Source organism: Atheta coriaria, unplaced genomic scaffold (genome assembly GCF_025399875.1).
Source record: "Atheta coriaria isolate IRGN ID8LTWV9N9 unplaced genomic scaffold, Caltech_Dcor_3.1 hic_scaffold_8_pilon, whole genome shotgun sequence".
Taxonomy (NCBI): domain Eukaryota; kingdom Metazoa; phylum Arthropoda; class Insecta; order Coleoptera; family Staphylinidae; genus Dalotia; species Dalotia coriaria.
In genome coordinates, this window is record NW_027045450.1 from 4792899 (window position 1) to 4812798 (window position 19900).

Sequence of the window (19900 nt, forward strand, 5' to 3'; positions counted from 1 at the left end):
GAAAGGCGTGGCTTATTTTAACGACCAATAAAATGTCTATAAACTTTAAACATAAATAACTCATGAACTATATGTGATAGAAACATGATTTTTGTTGCAATTTGTTTATTTTTTTATTGTCTTAAAAATCAACTACTCAAAATATATAAATTTTTGTTATTTTATACTTTAAATAAATAAATAAATATTTTTTGCGTGAATATTTGATGTTATTAGTGAAGCATTTACATGTTCAGAATTTTTTTGTTTAAGGGTGATGCGACATTTCGTCGCCATTTAAACGCACAAACGAGCAAAATTGAAAATGTAAATAATACTTTTCTCTCGCCGCTCGCGCACGCATTATGGAAATTGCGTGTGAAACCGCATCATTTTCCGCATCATATACCACCTTCCCCACGTTGAACATCACCAAAAACACACCCCTAACTTGCAAAATTCTACGAAATTATGGAAATGCGTTTTAAGTTTCTCGACTGTGTTAAACACAAATTTATATTCTCTTGCAAAATAAAAAACACTCTCCGTGGAAGAAGGTGGTTTAAAAAGAAAGGAAAAGTTTTTTAATGAAAGCTATAAAATATTTTCCATAAGTGATTTGGCCTTTTGTTACCGGCAATTAACCTTCAAGAGGCATGTTTTTAGGGCGGGTTTAAAGTAAATTGGGGATGAAAACTTATTCACCCCGCACGAGCGGGTTGCTATCGGAGGATAATCAGTTGCGAGATTTGCCGGGCACGATACGCGCCGGTGACTAATTTGCGGAGGGCCTCGGGGGTGCGTTCGGGGTGGTCCCGCGGCGGGACGATAAATGCGGGCGGGCCAACGTACGCGACACGCCGAAGTTTTATTCCCGCGAGATCCGGTCGTTATTTACGCCGTAAAAAGCTAAACACGCTTAAACACGCGCTAAAAAGTTCGGAAAATATCAGGAGCACATGTAAACACCCGACAACAACTTCGGGAACTTGCGAAGCGTGCACAACTTGAGGGGCGTTATTTCATTCAGAAGTTTCATAATTAAGCGCAAATTGGGAGGAAATTTAATTTCGCATTTTACAAGTAAATATGGAATTAAATTATTGTGAAAATTTTTGGAATTTGTTTTTATTATGTCACAAGGAAAAATTTATTTTTAGGTTAAAATTATTTATTTTCAAATTAAAAAAAATTAATATGTAATAAATAATGTTTTCTACTTTCACCTATAAAACGAAAGTTTTCCACGGTTTTTAGACAGAACAAGTGGTATTTTATATACGGACGGACAAACCGTGAGTAATATCCATTATCTACGGGTATTATCTACGGGTCGGAGCTGCGTCTGCGCAATTGCCTACAGAGCAGTATAAGACAAAACCGTAACGTAGAACTAGAGTGGAAGTCCAAAAAATAGCGCAAGCATCACGAGGCTAAACGTTGTTAAACACTCGATTGATTAATCAATCTCGTGAGTAAAGTCTTCGTTTAGCCACTTGATACTTAATATACTAAAATACACTTCTTATTGATTTTCACATAAAAAATTCTTAACGCAAAAAAATCTCCGAAATGTTTTAATTTACTACACGTACATAAACCAACTTGAGAAAAGCGCCCCTCAAAACTAAAACTTATACTCCTTTACTCAGGGCCCTTGAAGGACCGCCAGTAATAGCACTAAACAAACGCGTAAATGCTGCCCGGCCACAAATCCTGTTTACTTTTATTGCGCGATGTTCCTTTCGCACATAAAAGTCGAATAAACGCCTCGCGTGCTTCTGACTCCTGATTACACCCTAGGTTGTTGGGTTTATTTAGGCCGCTGCCCAAACGGGGGATTTTTATGAAACTGCAAGCCGAGTGCGATTCATCCTTAGAGCTCAGCAAATATAAAATGTGGCTTAGGTATAATTACAAGTGAGGGTAGTTAAGAATCAGAACATAAAAATATAGTTTATATATTATATATTTTTGGGAAACTTTGGGAAATTTTGTATAATCTATGTAATTATATTGATAAAACAACGTTATGTTAGTTACACCGCTTATAACTCAAGAACGGTTAAACAGATTTAGATGCTCTATAATTTATTGGATTTGTTTCTGTCCCAAATAGCAGAATAGCAATTAAAATATCAATAATTTTAACTTACAGGGTGTTAAATATTAATATTTTTACTAAATTATACTAAAAGAACAATCTCGTGGGCAAAAGTTGGTTTACAATAAATTTATGATAATTATCTGAATTGCACATACATTTGCATAATTATAAATTAATTAGCGTTTGTGATTAACTCATAAATTATTAATTATAAAATAAATAATTTAAGTCGCATGGCTTTTCACTAAACCAATTTATTTTAAACTCAAACGCGCTGAAAACATAATATTGACAGGTTTTAATTACGTGTGTTTGTGTATCGAGAGTTGACATATTTTATTAAAATGCTTTGATTAGGCCTTTTTGATAATCAGGTATATTAAAATTGTTTAATAAAATTTGCATCAATATTTTGTCAGACTATGTTTGGTAATTTTGGAACTATAAATTTAATATATTATGATGCACATACTCGTAAAATATTGATTTATTAGTATGGCTAGATATTTATTTATTACAAAATATTTCAAAAATATTAAAAATTTAATTTTAGTAAAAAACTTATTTTTTTTATTTTTTGAGAAATAGCTTTAAATATTTTTATTAATTTATTTTTGGTAATCGATTTAAAATAGTATTTTTTAATTAAAAACATATTTTTACCTTTTGTATTATTGATAAATTAAATAAATCAAGTAAAATCATGTTTTTAATTTACTAAATTAATCAAACTACGAGTACAACTATGTAAATCCTAAATTTAAAAAATTAAAAAGTAACAGTGTAACATATTGCTTGAAACTGCGGTTAATTAAAACCAAGTTGCAATATCATCGGCGATTATGCATTTTCATCTCGACGCTGCATCCTCGCCATTAGTCCACGCTGACGTTTTTCATGCAATCGCATCCACCATGCACTTGCGACGCGCGCATAAATTTTCGGCGTCGCAAAAGTTCATAGGCAAACTAGGAGTAATTCCGTCTGGCAGGTCCTGCCGTTGCGCGTCGCAAGTCGCAACTCCCGAATTCCACTTTTCAGTTTCCACTCTGCGAGCGTGTATGTTGGTGCCTGAGGGTGATTTATATCTATCGAGTGGTGGATGCGAGCATGCAGGAGGACGACGAAAGCGGAAGGAGGACCATCGCCGAAAGTCGTTCGACCCTAAAAACTTTCGTAGCGCAAAAGTTTGTCAATTAATAATCGGCCTTCCTCAATCATCGTACTTGCCTGCTGAGTAAACTGAGCAATCCTGCAAAGTCGCAAAGTCTTGGAAGTAGGATGTAGGTTATTAGCATTAACCTCCTTTTGGAAGGATAATAGAGTGTATAATGTTTTAATCAATTGGATTTAATTTATTAAGTGAATAGTAGTAAATAGTAAATAAAAATTGATTTATTTTAGCATTATTATTGGAATATAAGGGAATTTGTGTTTTTGTGTGTTTGTTACTCTTTCACGCATAAACTACTGAACCAATTTTGATAAATTTTTGTCTGAAAATACTTTTGGTCAAGGAAATTGACATAGGCTACAATTTATTACAAAAAAATTACTAGAAGGGCGTTAAATAAGGGTTACAAGTTAGTATGAGTATTAAATCATAGTTATAGTTATATAATCTATATCGAGATGGCACTACTCGTCATAAATTAGACTAATTTTATTAAATATTTTATTGCAAATAATTTTATCTCAAAAAATTAAAAAAATTGCCAAATAATGATTTTATTTACATTTGAAGCACATAAAATACTAAATCCCTTAATATCTTATCAAATTTCAATCAATTTTCAACCTCCCAAAGTAATCGATCCCCAAATGAAATTATTTACCAACAAATTGAATAAAATAACAATTTCAATATAAAACCCTCCTCTCCCCATGTTATTCGATTGTAATCAACTCGTATCGACAACCCGCCGCCGCTGGTACGCGTTTAACGAGTTATTACTGGGGCCCTAATTGAATTATTGTACTTATTGAAACGGCGCTTCACAATTTGCGCGTCAAAAACAAACGCGTGTCGAATTGTAAATTCGCGCATCGAGCGGCGTATTTAATCGAGCGCAAACCTCACCAACACCATCAAACAATACGTAAACTTCATATATACTCAGCGAGTAGCAGGAGGATGAGGCATGGGACGGGGAGATTTAGGGATGTGAGTTAACACCCCCACGGGGATGAGGAAACGAACGCGTCAAAAATTATGACAAATGTACTCGTGTTCATGCGATCGTGCGATTATGAATTGTGTTCATCGAGTCAGCGTCGCGGCAAATGAAGTGCGCTCTAATAACACGCGTCAACCAATCATCTCATCGACAGCGGTTTAAATTATTCCATTGAGTGTATTATTCATGGAAATTGTTCCATATGTGTGTATTAATTAAATTTTTGAGTTGGAAAATATTTATTTTTAAATTGCATTGTGTTTTAATAGGAAATAAGGTGTAATTTTGGCAAAAACAGGTTTTTGTATGTTTGTGTCACTTTCACGGCAAAACTACTTAAGTAATTTTTATAAATTTTGGTATGCGGATTGTTTAAACATTGGAAAATAACATAGACTACTTTTTTCCGCATAAAAATGATTTTTAGGGTGTAAAATAGGGGATGAAAGTTGATATAATAAAATTACATATAATAAACATTTTTTATTAATAAATAAACATAGATATAATATAATATAAGGTAATAAAAATAATGTTCATTTCGTTATCAGAATATTTACGACTTCACTCAAGAGTTAACAAGCGCAAAGCAATAAATGACTCATATAGATACCGGCAGAATCGAGGACAATTGTAGATCCCGCTGTCAAGCCACGTAAAACTGGCAAAACTATAGAAAATCGTAAATCAATTGAGTGGTATTATGGACTGAATTCCATTCCAGCCGGCGGAATGAAGCGACTTTTGGCGGTCGGCGGTTTTGTACGCGCGATACGAAAATACTGGCATTGGGAATTCGAAAGTTGGTATATTAGTGCGAGGGTTTTATTACACCTTGATGCGAGCTCCGCGCAGCGCAAACCGCAACAGAAATCGAAAATTTACGATTATTGGCGATTAATTCGCAGTTTCGAGAGCAATTGAAACTCTACACTGCGATACAGTACGATACACATCTTATCAGCTAGGGGCTGCTTTATCAACCCCTTAGAATTTATTTTTGTGTATTTTATTAGCGTGGTTTTGGGAAATTATGGGAACTACACTTTTTGCAAAAATTAAACATGTTATAGTGAAGTGGATGCCAAAAATATTTGATCGATAAACCGGAAAACAGGAAAAACAAGTTTTTATTGCTTGATATTTGGGTCATCGGTGTGCAAAACATTAAAAGCTTTCAGCGTAAGTTTTCCACAAAGAAAAATTCAGTTTTACTATTTTATATGTAAACACTATTTATTATTATACAGAGTGTGCTGAATTTTAAAATATTTGAAAAATATTTTATGCGTTACAATTAATTATATTTAATTGAATTTCTCATCTCTAAAGATTCGGGAAACGATGGTTTGTATAGTGCACACGAGGAAATGTTGACGTTGATGGAAGATTGCACGAATTTCCTTCTAGCGAGTTTTCTCACCAGGCGCGCGAATGTAATTGCGATCCATAAATCAAAATCAGTACGGTTTATTTTTGTTATTTGCAGTCAAAAATAAAATTTCAAATTTATTGTGTAACATATTTTTGTATTTATTTTCAGGAAGTCGGAAAACCGGAAATAATGTGTCACATTTATAAGAGGGAGTGGTTGTGAGTGGAGACATACTTGTAGCTGCATTTGGGTAAGTAATACACCAAACTTTCTAATGCCCATGCGCGGTAGCGCAAACATTAAGTAGGCGGAGCAAAAAATTACATTTTCTTAAATTGCAAGAAAACTAATAATTGTATTAATATAATTCAAACTATATTCAATAGTAAAATAAATTATTTACTGTTTTTTATATTTTTTTGTTTAAAAATAAGTTTTTTAAAATATTATTTTTTTTAATTTTATATAGAATTTAAAGAAACTAATTTAACTCATTTGTAAACTCTTGAATTGAACTCGACAGTATAATCCTGCTCACTTTTCCGTAGAATAGTTTATGTTCGTGTCGTTGAGTCGACTGGCGCGGCAATTGCAATTACGCGGGGCCGCACAGTTTATCCCGCTGGAGTCGATGCGCCTTTGACTTGGCGGAGGCGGCGGCGGCAGCAGCGGCGGCGTTGCGCTGTGACATGTTAATTAGGTTCGCGTCGCGTCCTGCGAGTGTTTCTGTCTTGCGGTCGCCAATTTAATGCCAGATTTGTAAGGCGCACCCTTGAGAAAAGCATAAATAGATACTTTGTGTGATTATTTCTTAGATTAATATCCTTTAAATCCTTTTAAAAAAATTATAACACACTCTGTATTATAATAGGTCAATTATTTTTAAAGTATAATGCATTTTCCATGTCCATGTTTCGAAACAAGTTCAACTCAACAATTTGCACAGTCCGGATGTCCGCTTTTGTCCTTTTTCGTCCTGTCAAACGCATGCGAACTTATCTCAGCTGGCCACATTCGCACTGCTCATCAATCAAACAATTCGTGGCCGATTCACCTCGAGGAACAAGCGCTGAATGACCACGGCTGGTCACAGGGTGCAAAAAGGACTAATAGAGCTGGACCATTGTCAACCCCATTCACGAGGCTGGACGAAAACTCATAACTCGACGCAAAGTCACGTATTGTACATTTCCGTCACATAACAACGAGACGCGTCGAGAGACATGCAATATCCTCCTGCTTCCTGCCACCATTCTGAACCCTGTACTGTGGGTGGGTTTCTATCTCTGGTTGTCAACCTTTAACGAAATAAAACTAATTAGGTAAGCACATTTTTATGTAAAATATAAAGTAAGCATAAAAATGTACATTTTAATTATTATTTTTTACGATTTATTTTATGTCGTTTGTATTTGAAGGATAAAAAAAGCTAGGAAATATTCTCGACAGATGTTTTGCCTCTCGTCTCGACAGGACGAGTCTGATAGAAGATGTAATGTTTGATATTTCGTGCCAAGTTTTCGAGGAATTTGAATTTTGAATAAAGTTCCGCTGATGCGTCAAAACGAGCAGCCGGAGAGCTGCGCTGCTCGGGAATGTCTGAAAAGTTTGCGAGGTGTATACTGCACGTGGCGAAGAGTCCTGGATCCTGAGTCCTGAGAGCGATTCGTACTTTTATTTTGGTCGTCGTCGCGAACGTTGCGAACTATTAGGGTGGAAACGAGGTTGAATTTTTATTTGGTTTAGTTTGATTTTTAATGCATTTTAGATTTTTTGCTGCCCGGAAGTTGGGAAACGGCAAACGGAAATATTGTCATTTTAATGTCAAGACGGAAATGTTAGATAAAATGTATTAAAATGTATTTAAATAAGCAGATGTAAGAATATTACGATGGTAAGAACTATAAATAAACTGAAAGTTAATTTCAATTAGTTTTTGCATTGCAAAACGTAAAAATCGGAAAAAAGTTGCTTATTTAATACTTTCTTATTCCTGAAGCCTATTAAGTGTTAATTGGATCAATAAGACTTTCTATTTGCATTTCAAGAAATGTGAATTGCTAATAAGACGTTATAACGCCATCTCAATGTGAATTATGCAACAAAAATTATTACTGCGTTACCGTAACAACTTTTAACCCCTAATTTTACACCTTTTCAGTTATATTTTTGTAACAAAAATTAATGTATTTTATTTCCTATGGTCATGGTTATGTCCACACCAAAATATATTAAAATTTGTTAAGTGGTTTAAGCGTGAAAGTGTTACAAACAAACAAAATTGCATTCATTTCTGATCCGGGCTATAAAAAGTAAAAATGTATGATTTTTTTCAAATGTAATTTAACATATCTATATTATACCACTTATTAAATTTAAATTACATTTTTAACATTAATTATTTTACTCAAAATTAAATAAATAAATATTTTTTAATTTGAAAGAAACTCTTATCGTGTAAATCTATGAACATTCACCGTTTAGAAGTAAAATCTGCAAAACAAACTTTTGTGTTTCGATTCGGTAAGGACTTTCTTTCCCAGGCCGAGATTTTGCCGAGATTGCGATCGTTCCATTACATTAAATGGCGACCGAAAGTTTCGCTACGCGCTTTTTAATATATAACGTCGCTGTGATTTATGATGCCACCGCGCGTAGGACAAACACCCAAAGAAGATGACAACCCTCAGCTAAAGTACCTCAAAGGAAGAAAAAAATGTGCACAAAATGCTAGAATAAATAACAATAATCAAAAACATTAAATTTATTAAAATTTACATAAAATAGCAATAAAAAATAAAAATTTCAGTAATGATTTAATCTCAGCAATATATTTCTCCCTGTTGCATGTCATGTAAGAACGTTTAAATTTATCGATGATAAATTACGCCCCAAACCGCCACAAAACAATCCGCACATCCGCGACTCCCCTCTTGTCATACACATGTTACCAGTCATTTTGGTAAGAGCTTTCCAGCTTGCGGCTGGCTTTCAGCGGTGCGCGACTTGTTTCAGCCGACGGTTCATTTCACGAACATACGAGAATACTGTTCCTGCTAGGGCGCAGGAGAACCGCCCGGTTTTCGTCTGATTGATGGTCGAAATAACATCGATAGACACCAGACAGACAATTTAACATTTGAAACGTTCGAAAATTGCTTGAGGTTGGGATTGGATTTATTCTGTAACTAATTGGGGTAGAATATTGTTGATGCCGGTGTATGAAAGGATGGTAAATGAACTTTCCAGGAGAATAATTTTGGAATTTTATAGGAGATAATCGATAGATGGCAGCAATTTAAATTAAAATTGTCCGTAGAATCAGACGCTGCAATTCGATTTTATATATCTCTTATAGTTTACGAGATATTCGCGATTGAAAAATAGTCAAAAAGTGAAAAATGGCACTTTTTAGCACTTTTAGTCACGTTTTTTAACCTTTCAGTATTGGAAATATTATTAATTTGTACCTTTATCTGATAGAGAATTTTCCGATCTTTCATAATCAACAATTCGTTGGTAGCTATCGCTATTAGTTTAAAAGATATTAATGATCAAAAATCGTCGAAAAAAAGTATCAAGCATCCCCCCTTGGCAATTTTTTCTTAAGAATTAAAATTTCATCTCTTTGATTTTCGTTTTAACTATCCTATCTGATAGAGAAAAGTCCGTATATTAAGACGCTGCGATCAGATCCTAATTATCTCTTTTAGTTTACGAGATATTCGCGATTGACGAAAATGGGCAAAAATTGAAAAATGTTACTTTTTGGCACTTTTAGTCTCGTTTTTTGACCTTTTCCTATTGGAAATATACTTATTTTATACTATTATCTGATAGAGAATTTTCCAGTCTTTCATAATCAACAATTCGTTGGTAGCTATCGCTATTAGTTTAAAAGATATTAATTATCAAAAATCGTCGAAAAAAAGTATCAAGCACCCCCCCTTGGCAATTTTTTCTTAAGAATTAAAATTTTATCTTTCAGATTTCCGTTTTAACTATCCTATCTGATAGAGTTAAGTCCGTAGATTAAGACGCTGCGATCAGATCCTAATTATCCCTTTTAGTTTACGAGATATTCGCGATTGAAGAAAATTGGCAAAAATTGAAAAATGTCACTTTTTAGCAATTTTAGTCTCGTTTTTTGACCTTTTCCTATTGGAAATATTATTATTTTATACCTTTACCTGATAGAGAATTTTCCAATCTTTCATAATCAACAATTCGTTGGTAGCTATCTCATTTTGATTAAAAGATATTAATTATCAAAAATCGTCGAAAAAAAGTATCAAGCACCCCCCCTTGGCAATTTTTTCTTAAGAATTAAAATTTCATCTCTCAGATTTCCGTTTTAACTATCTTATCTGATAGAGAAAAGTCCGTAGATTAAGACGCTGCGATCAGATCCTAATTATCTCTTTTTGTTTACGAGATATTCGCGATTGAAGAAAATGGGCAGAAATTGAAAAATGTCACTTTTGGACACTTTTAGCCTCGTTTTTTGACTTTTCCTATTGGAAATATATTTATTTTATACTTTTATCTGATAGAGAATTTTCCAGTCTTTCATAATCAACAATTCGCTGGTAGCTACCGCTATTAGTTTAAAAGATATTAATTATCAAAAATCGTCGAAAAAAAGTATCAAGCACCCCCCCTTGGCAATTTTTCTTAAGAATTAAAATTTCATCTCTCAGATTTCCGTTTTAACTATCTTATCTGATAGAGAAAAGTCCGTAGATTACGACGCTGCGATCAGATCCTAATTATCTCTTTTAGTTTTCGAGATATTCGCGATTGAAGAAAATGGGCAAAAATTGAAAAATGTCACTTTTTGGCACTTTTAGTCTCGTTTTTTGACCTTTTCCTATCGGAAATATTATTATTTTATACCTTTGTCTGATAGAGAATTTTCCAATCTTTCATAATCAACAATTCGTTGGTAGCTATCTCTTTTAGATTAAAAGATATTAATTATCAAAAATCGTTGAAAAAAAGTATCAAGCACCCCCCCTTGGCAATTTTTTCTTAAGAATTAAAATTTCATCTCTCAGATTTCCGTTTTAACTATCCTATCTGATAGAGTTAAGTCCGTAGATTAAGACGCTGCGATCAGATCCTAATTATCTCTTTTAGTTTTCGAGATATTCGCGATTGAAGAAAATGGACAAAAATTGAAAAATGTCACCTTGTACCATTTTTAGTTACAATTTTTGACTTCTTACCCTACGATATATAATTATTTTATTATTTAATCTAATAGAGAATTTTTCAATCTTTCATAATCAGCAATTTCTTCAATTCTAGCGTTTGAAAAAAAATATTTTAGAGTTTATACTGTTTTTTACCAACAGTATTTTACCTGTCAGCATTTTGCTTGGTTCGTATTTATTCCTCGATTTATATTCTATAAGAATATTGTCTAGGACAATGCACATTCTTTAGAAAATATATTCAGTCACAAAGTTTACGATTTCCGAAGTCGCCGCTATTGTCCTATTGTTTCAACAGTTGCACATTCCTCGCTTACACACTGGATGCTAAACATCCAAGGGCACTCCAAGGAGTACTCAAAGGACGACGCTACAATCGCATCGAGCGGATACTTGTAAATTCACGCTGAGCACATCCTGCAAGTATTTTATGTTTTATGTCCTCTGCAAGTATATGAGAGTGTCTTTAAGACATTGTGCCTCTTGTATAGTCTTTAAGGATCATGCGCGTGGATACACGAGGACGTGTAACGACATGCAATGTTGTTAAACAATTACGCTGCGTTGCGTCGGGATGTGCGCGCATTAAATCAAATATGATTATGTCTATTATGCATATTATGCCGCGGGAGCCCGGCAGGATGAAGTAGGGATAAAGCAGAGCGATGAAATACGGAACTATTCAGGATGAAGCTGTGTGAAGTGAAGGATGGCACAAGATGAAATGCCAGAGCATTGAGACTTCCTGTTTCCTTTATGAACGTTGTTTATAAGCGTCGCAAAGAGTAAATCCTTACATTTGTCATCCAGGATCAGAAAAAATGATACATCAAAAGATGTAATAATAGTTATTTAATCCTATGAGAATAAAACATATTTATTCAGTCTAGGCAATAAATTTATTTAAATTACATGTTGAAAGTGTTGTAAGGTCGTGTTTAATTTTTTTAGAATGGAAGGATAATCTGAGGAATAATTAAACTTATGAAGCGCCCACACTGCCAGGCTAGACACCCTCAATGTCTGGCTTTGTTGCCGCTCCGCTCGTCTTAAACGCGTCATCTCGATACGCTTTCGACTCTCGATTCCCTTAATTATGAAGACGCGGAGTGAGCGGGTTTGGATGACACTAACGTAATTAAAATTACAAGGACGCGCAAATTCTGCAGATACACTGTTCACAAGCGATGCAGACGCTGGAACAACAACAAAAAAATTCACACAATTTGATTAAAGTGTGCAAAATTTTAATCATAATTAAAGACTTGCACAAAGAAAAACTAATTTTACTAAAACACATTAAGATCTAAAAGCTAAACATATTATTTTTATAAAATTTATAAAAAAATCTTATTTAGTTTTTAATGCAATTTTATTAATATATTTCTATTGCGCATGCGTAGTAGCGCAGACTCGTAAATGGGCGGAGCAAATTTTTAAATAAGTTTTTTTTAGGTGGTTTTTATGAAAATAAACTTTAATTAAGTTTCCTTTGATTTTTCATGATTGAAAATTAGCAATTTTCTGTTAACAATATAAAAGAATAAATTGTTAGGCTAAACTTCGAATTCAGCACAACGCTTTGTGTTTTATATGTTACTGCGGCCATTATATGCAAACGAAACTAATTTGTATTCACGGTCCGTAATTGCATGTAGCTGTTTTCGGTCGTTTTTTGCAGCTTTCATTAAGCCTGATTAAAACTTCACATTCGCGCGTTGCATTCATTTTATCAATAGTTTTATTTCCCTTTCTGCCTTTCCCCAGTCGACATTATGGACATAATCGTATGCAAACAACATCTTTGTAAATGCAATGCATGAAAACTCGAAAATATTCCGCTACATATAACCATCATTAGTTATTTCAACTTAGTTGTATAACTCAGATACTTTCGCGTAGATCTTTTGAAAGCTTAGGACTCTTTAAAGGTTTAATTTTAAGAACTTGTGATGCTTGAACGCCTCGAGACGTTTGAAATACTTAACAATGTGAAACACTTGGTAAACATTCGAATCTTCCACCTTATTTAATCATCCGGTTTACTGCTGCCATTACTGCGCGCGCGTTTGTTCATTCCGTAGGCAACCACATACACACACCTAGCTTATGTGCCATTTTCTATTTCTATTTTGCGTTTTGCGTCTCGTTGAACGGAATTTATCTAGTGAGCAAATTCAGCGGATTACATGCCGGAATGGCGGAAGCGAGTCGCAATGTGCCGCTTAGATGCAATCGCGCGAGAAAGCAGGATAACGAAGCGAATTGCGACGGGAGTGCAATAAACGTCGAATTGGAAGTGATGAGCTTGTTTTTCCGGGTTCAGTTTCACGCCCGCGCTTCTGCAACATGAAGTTTAAATCAATATTCTTCGAGACATACTAAAGACAGAACGATGAAACAAATTGCAATCGATAAGGGATTAAATTTGACATAATTGAGACATACGCTGGACATTTCAAATCCATTAGAACATAGATGGCGCGCGTTTAAAATCCATGTTTGTAGTTTATAGAAAACTGTTTTATAAAAAATCAAAAATTGAATTAAAATGCAATTATTATTATGTTATTTTTTCTTTTTAACGTTAATTTATAAATAAACAAATTATATGCACATAAATAATTAATTTTAAATAAATAATGGATGATTTATTAACGTAAATTTACTAAAATTCAAATTTACAGCAAAACTTCACGTTTTTTCAGTATTTTTCTTTAAAATTGACTTTAATTTCCTTTTTCCAAACAAATAAAAATAAATAAATTAAACATACATATTTACATTGTTGTTAAATAAGGTATTTCATCATAAACTCATGATTATCCTCGTTGGGCGCTCATTTAAACCAATATTTGCATGCGCTTCATTTATTTATTTTGTTTACGAATAGTTGACGAGAAGTTAAACGCCGCGGCGATGCAATAAATCGACGCTCGACGCCGGCGGCGGTTGTGGAGGCGGCGCGGCAAAGTAACGCTGGTATTTTCAGCGAACGCCAGCACAAGGTGCAGATGTACATGGCGCTGGGGTTTGAGGTGTATGTTATTACCCTGGCGCGGTAATAATAGTCCCCTTTCTCGCAGGGGGCGGCCGGATGCAGAAGTTGCGGCCGCGCGATAACACCGATTATTCAGCCGCCCCCGGCGCAAGCATCTGTTTGCGCGCACGCACTCGCCGTATCGGAAAGCGCACCGCAGGCGGCACATGCACTTCGCATTGCAGATGATGCGGGATACGTGAGATCAACAAATGCAAAATTGCGGCGGCGGCGGCGCTGATTTGTTGCGGAATAATAACGTTATAATGTTTGACATGTTTATTGACAATAGCGGATTTTGGCTTCGGTTTCAACTCTCGGTTGAATAACACAGCGTGTTTATTTGGTTATAACTTTGTTGATTAGTGATTTATTTGAATAAAATACGAACTGTGCATGAACTAGTTCAATATATGACAATAAAATTGTTTAATTGATCTATATCTATTAATAATCAAATTAATTTTAATGAATTTTAAGTTTTTGAATTTTTTATGAAAAATGTTTATATCAACTTTAACCCCTATTTAACACCCTAAAAATTATTTTTTCTTCATAAAAAGTATTCTATTTCCGTCTCCATAGTCAAAACTCTTTATCCCCCAAACTTAATCAAAATTTATTGAATAGTTTTTACGTTATCGCGACACAAACAAACAAAAAAATTTTTTCAATTTTGATCATAAATAAGTATCGAATACTTGGTTTTAAATATATAAAAATATCTTATCTCTTATAATTGATACATACTACTTATACTATCCTAATTTAATGTATTTTTTGTTTCCAGGACAAAACAGGACATCGTCCAGGTCCTTCAGCAATGCATTACGCGAGTTATCTACTTGTCGTCAATCTGGTCGCATTCGTCTCAACAGATAATTTAGGTAATCTGAAAAAAACTCTCTAGATCAATAGTTTTTGTGTGTCCTTGAGAGAAAAATGTAGGTTAAAGTTTAGTTAAGTTTGCGCCAAATTAACCTTTTGAAACGGATTGTTCGTGAAGGATGCTCTCGAAGATGCTCTCGAAAGAAACGTTTCCAAATTGCGGCGCTTCTTAGTTTTATTCGCTCCTTTATTTGCTGATTCGAAAGCGGATCAACGTCGAACGCAAGCGGCTGAAAAAGTCGACGTAAGACGCGAGCAAAATTTACATTAATGATGCGCGCATCGTAGGCGAACGCAAATATCACTCGGATATCCCCTTGCAGAGGATTCCGGATGCAAAGTTTGGTTTTGAAGCCTTTCAGATCATCCATCACGTGCGGAATACAAACACAAACAAATCACTTGCCACTTTCAAATAGGAAATTTTAAATTTTCGCAGGATAAAAATTGTTTATGTGGTAGTGAAAAAGGATAACAGTGTTTTATTTGGTAAAAACATAAAAGTCTATTATTTAAGTGTGGATTTTGTGGAGGGAATGATTGTGAAAGTTATTTAAACGATGAAAGAGAAGAGGACGAAGGACGCGGATGAGGACGTGGACGTTTTGCAAGGACGATAAATTTACGTAATCGCCGTGTCGGCGACATCAAAATGCGAAAATGCGCAAACGCGTGTATTAAACGTGAATTATGCCCGCGAAGAGCACGCCAGTTGTTTATTAAGGATATTTTTTACCCTTTTGGTAAATTTCATCAACAGCAGTCAAAATTTACATTTTTATATTATAGTGTGACTTTGGCAGCTTATAACTTTATTAATAATAAATATTTTGAATAAAATCTGTCAAAATTGAATCTAAAAATTGAAAAAAAAAGTTTGTTTGTTTAAACTTTAAATAATCAATAAAATATTAATAATATTAAATATTTATTCGATTCATTATATAGATTATTTATCTAAGTTTAATTTTAGGTAATAGTTTTAAATTTCTGTTAAAAACTTTCGATGTTATGAAAAAAAAACTAACCAAAGTCGTTTTTTGATCAATTTAGTTGCAAAAATCAAGTTTTCTTAAGTAAAGTTACTCGTGAATGAAAGACAAGGTTATGTAGAGTTTGCGCTGGGTGATGACACCCCACCGGCAGTAAATCCGCGTCTGTCTGGCGCATTTGGGGTGCATGCCTGTTTTTAGTCGCCGGATCCTGAGTGTGTGCACGCCATGCCGCTTGTCTCATCCCGCGATTTATGGCCTCAGTTTTACTTTACACAAGGTGCTTTTTGCACACCGCCACCCAAATCCAACCCCTTTACGCAACTCACCCTCGGCGCTGGTGTTCCGGCTTTTGCGAAAGCTGCGAGCCATCAATTCGAAAAATGTCGAGACTCGAACACAAAGCAGACTTTTGTATTATTGTATTCCTGAGCGATACAAACGTATCCTGGCATGAAAAATTGAAGAAATTCCTAAATCGAAAGGATAATAAAATAAGTATTGCTAGAAATTCCGGAAATTCTAAAGTGAGCAAAGCGGCAGCTATGTTGGAAATGTTGTCGGATTGTTTTTTTTATTATTATTATTCGTTGTAGCACTGCTGTCGGGGACATTAAGGACCTTTCAGCAGGCCGGATGCGACGACGATCTGGTGACTTTGAAATGTCCTCCAGGGACGAGTATATCCGTGGAATTGGCGCAATATGGCAAGGCGTCACCTGAGAAACAACTTTGTCCGACTAAATCTGCACATAGTCCTGATGCCTCCAAGGATACTAATACTTCCTGTTTATGGCCATCACCATTACAGGTATATAATCATTTTTCATTTAAATTCAAAAATTTTAATAAAATTTTTCTATCCATAGAATAAATGGGAGGAGATGACGCAGGGCACATGGGGACGAGTAAGTATCCACATCCGTTATAGTTCATCAGGTTCAAAACCGGAAGTGATTAGAATGGTCCCACCTAACGATGCCTAGTATTCACTGTTGCAGACCGTCGTCGAGGCGTGCCAGAAGAAAAGCAGCTGCAAGTTCCAGGCGTCGCCGAGGACCTTCGAAGGGGATCCTTGCCCGGGCGAGCGGAAGTACGTCGAGGTGGCGTACAAGTGTCGGCCGTGTAAGTTCCACGCACGCTTCCGGTCTTTTGCTTATCGCTCTGTGTATGATTCTAATCACTGTATGAAGAGTGATGGCGGCGGATGAAGGGGCAGGGGTTTTGATTGAGTGATTGGTTCGTTTCACAGACGAGTTCCGGAGTCGGGTGGCGTGCGAAAACGAGCGCATTCAACTGCAGTGTAACCCCAATTCCAGGGTGGCTATCTATAGCGCTAGTTACGGTCGGACTGAGTATGAGAGCTTTCAGTGTCCACAACCACAAGGTGTTGCTGAAGAAAGTAAGCAAAAATAATTTTTATTTCAATAAAAATTTTGTTTTAAATTTTTTGATTTTTAGCTTGTCTTGTGAGTTATGCAACTGAAACAGTAATGCAGATCTGTCATGGAAAACGATCTTGTGAGTTTTCTGCTGATGCGAGCACTTTTGGTAATCCATGTAAACCTTTAACCAGGATGTATCTCAGAATAGTCTACACATGTGGTGAGGATTTATTTTTTAAATTTTAAATTATTTACTAAACTATTCTATAAGCTTTGTTTCTTATTTTTAAAGTCCCAAGAAAAGTCCTCAATAAACAATATGAAGGCCGTTTAGCCGAGGATGAAGTAGACATGGATCTCAACTTTAACTACGATGAAGACTTTGACGGTTACGATGCCAACAACGCCCACATTCGGGAATCTGCTGCATCGCCTGCATCCAACTTGGGCGCGCACTCAAAGGACTCTAATCAAAATCAAAACACCACCAAGGAGCAGATTAAGTTTCCCATGTTGACTAAAACTGATACTCTTGATGATGAACCAGGTATCAACTAACAACTTAATTTTAATTTTTTAAATTTTAAAATTTAATTTTTTGATGTTTTAGTGAATCAAGAGCATTTTTATTTCTACATAATCCTTGGAATAGGATCAGGATTATTCCTGTGTTTTGTCATCCTGATGAGTCATTGTATCATACAATACTCCAGGAGAAACCAGGCGAAGTTTGCTGTCAACATGACGGACATTTCCGTAACGAATGATTTCGTTGACAATATCAGTGAAGTGGATGATGTTGACCTGCGTACTCCTCTACCAGGAATGACAGTACCAACGGTGACGATACACTCGCCAACGAGTCCATGCCCAACATCAATCGCCATGATGCATGTTACGCAAGCGTCTCAAACCGGAAGTGTGTATTATTATGGATGACCAGAGTGCCCGGGCGGCGGACGGTCGCCGGCGATGTCCCCCAGGTGTCCGGGCCAACGCACCTACTGTTTCTAATCAGCAGGAAACAATTGAACGCAAGAAATAAATCAAAACACATGTAATACTTTTTATTGCAAATGAAAAACACTCTGTATATAAATGGTCTGTTGAGGTGGGTGGTTGTTATTGAATGTGTGTGTAAATGAGGAGCAAATGATATCAGTGTTGTTTCTATAATGTTAGTGTTTATATAATAAAATGTTTCAAAATTTATTCCTCGTTTTGATACTACTGTGGCCATCTAGGGTGGTATTCTAGAAGACAAACAGATGTGGGAATAGAGACGCGTCGATTCGCTGCCGCCTTATCACCGCGAGTGATTTCTCCGCCCTGGTTTTACCGCGGTCTGTATTTGCAGCGCGTTGATTTGCTGTTACAATAACAAACAAGAGTGAACCATTGCTAGTTATCTGTTTGTTTGAAATCCAATAAAAATCGGGCTGGAATTATATTTTCTATGCTCACTTCCTGCGTTCCTAATATTGCACTTTGATGTGCAGCAATTTTTAAACAAAATTTTGTTGATGAAATCGAATGTAATTTATACATAAAAAATACTTTTTGATTTTAGGATCACAGAATGTGCAGTAGGCTGCTAAATTAATTATTTGAACTTACAGGAACACCCACTGGCGGCGCAATTTAGTTACTCATAGGCAGATGGCAATCGTGGGAGTTTTTAAATTAATTTTGGTACAATGTACGAGTACTACTGAGAATTGATTTTGCCCTTTTTGTGTTTCCTGGTCCGCTAATTTTTGTGGATTTTGGTGATTTCTGGGCGAACGCAATGTTGTAAGGCAACCATTGTTCCAATAAATTAAAGCAAGAAAAATTCTCCATAATATACGTATATAACTTTTGGGATTAACCCTCAGGAAACCCACAAAAAATTTCTTTTTGTTTTTCTCGATTGGCTAATTTTGTGGTTTTTGGAATTTTCCGGGCGAACCCAACGTCGTAGGACAACCATTCGCACAACAAATTAAAGGTAGAAAAATTCTGCATATTATGCTTATATAAATTGAAGGAATAACCCTTGGGAATCATACAAAAATGCCCTTTTTGGTTTTTCTTGATCGGCATATTTTGTGGTTTTTGGGATTTTCCGGTCCAACCCAACGACGTAGGCCAACCATAAGCCCACCAAATTAAAGATAGAGAAATTCTGCATTTTATGCGTACATAACTTGTTGGATTATCCCTCGGGAAACCCACAAAAATGCCCTTTTAATGTTTCTTGATCTGCTAATGTTCGGTATTTTCGACCAGAAATAAAACGCGAACAATTCAAATTTTGTCGAAATACCCGCGAAAATTTTCAGCCTCCTCAACATTCTGCGATCCGAATAACACCAACCGATTTTACAATTGGTTTTCGAGCTGAAATTAGACACGCACATACACACATGCGCTCGTTCACGAATGCAGTGTGTGTGTGTGGGTGTATGCGTGTATGCTCGCGTTTAATTTCGGGTCGAAAACTAATGGAAAAATTGGTTGGTGTTACTCGGATCCCAGAAAGTTGAAGAGGCTGAAAATTTTCGCGGGTATTTCGACATAAATTCAATTGTTCGCGATCAATTTCGGGTCGAAAATTACAAAAGTTTGCGGACCAGGAAACACAAAAAGGGCATTTATATGGATTTCCCGAGGGTTAATCCCACAAATTATATACGTATATTATGCAACATTTGAATACCTTTAATTTGGTGAGAGAATGGTTGCTCTACGACATCCCG

The 19900-nt window shown here is 35.5% G+C and overlaps 1 protein-coding gene across 2 annotated transcripts in view; it reads left to right on the forward strand.

The window, feature by feature from the left end:
• LOC135797182 (protein eva-1 homolog C-like) overlaps positions 1–18303 on the forward strand; it is a 44426-nt gene extending 26123 nt beyond the window's left edge. Inside the window, exons 2-10 of one of the 2 annotated variants that reach the window (XM_065309414.1) lie at positions 5807–5888; positions 14685–14781; positions 16371–16585; positions 16644–16682; positions 16761–16899; positions 17027–17176; positions 17236–17379; positions 17431–17706; positions 17770–18303. In XM_065309414.1, the coding sequence (XP_065165486.1) occupies positions 14718–14781; positions 16371–16585; positions 16644–16682; positions 16761–16899; positions 17027–17176; positions 17236–17379; positions 17431–17706; positions 17770–18098 (1356 nt within the window). In that variant the 5' untranslated portion in view covers positions 5807–5888; positions 14685–14717 and the 3' untranslated portion in view covers positions 18099–18303. The remainder of the gene's footprint in view (positions 1–5806; positions 5889–14684; positions 14782–16370; positions 16586–16643; positions 16683–16760; positions 16900–17026; positions 17177–17235; positions 17380–17430; positions 17707–17769) is intronic. The other variant, XM_065309416.1, reaches the window with a different exon arrangement.
• Positions 18304–19900: the final 1597 nt, after the last annotated feature.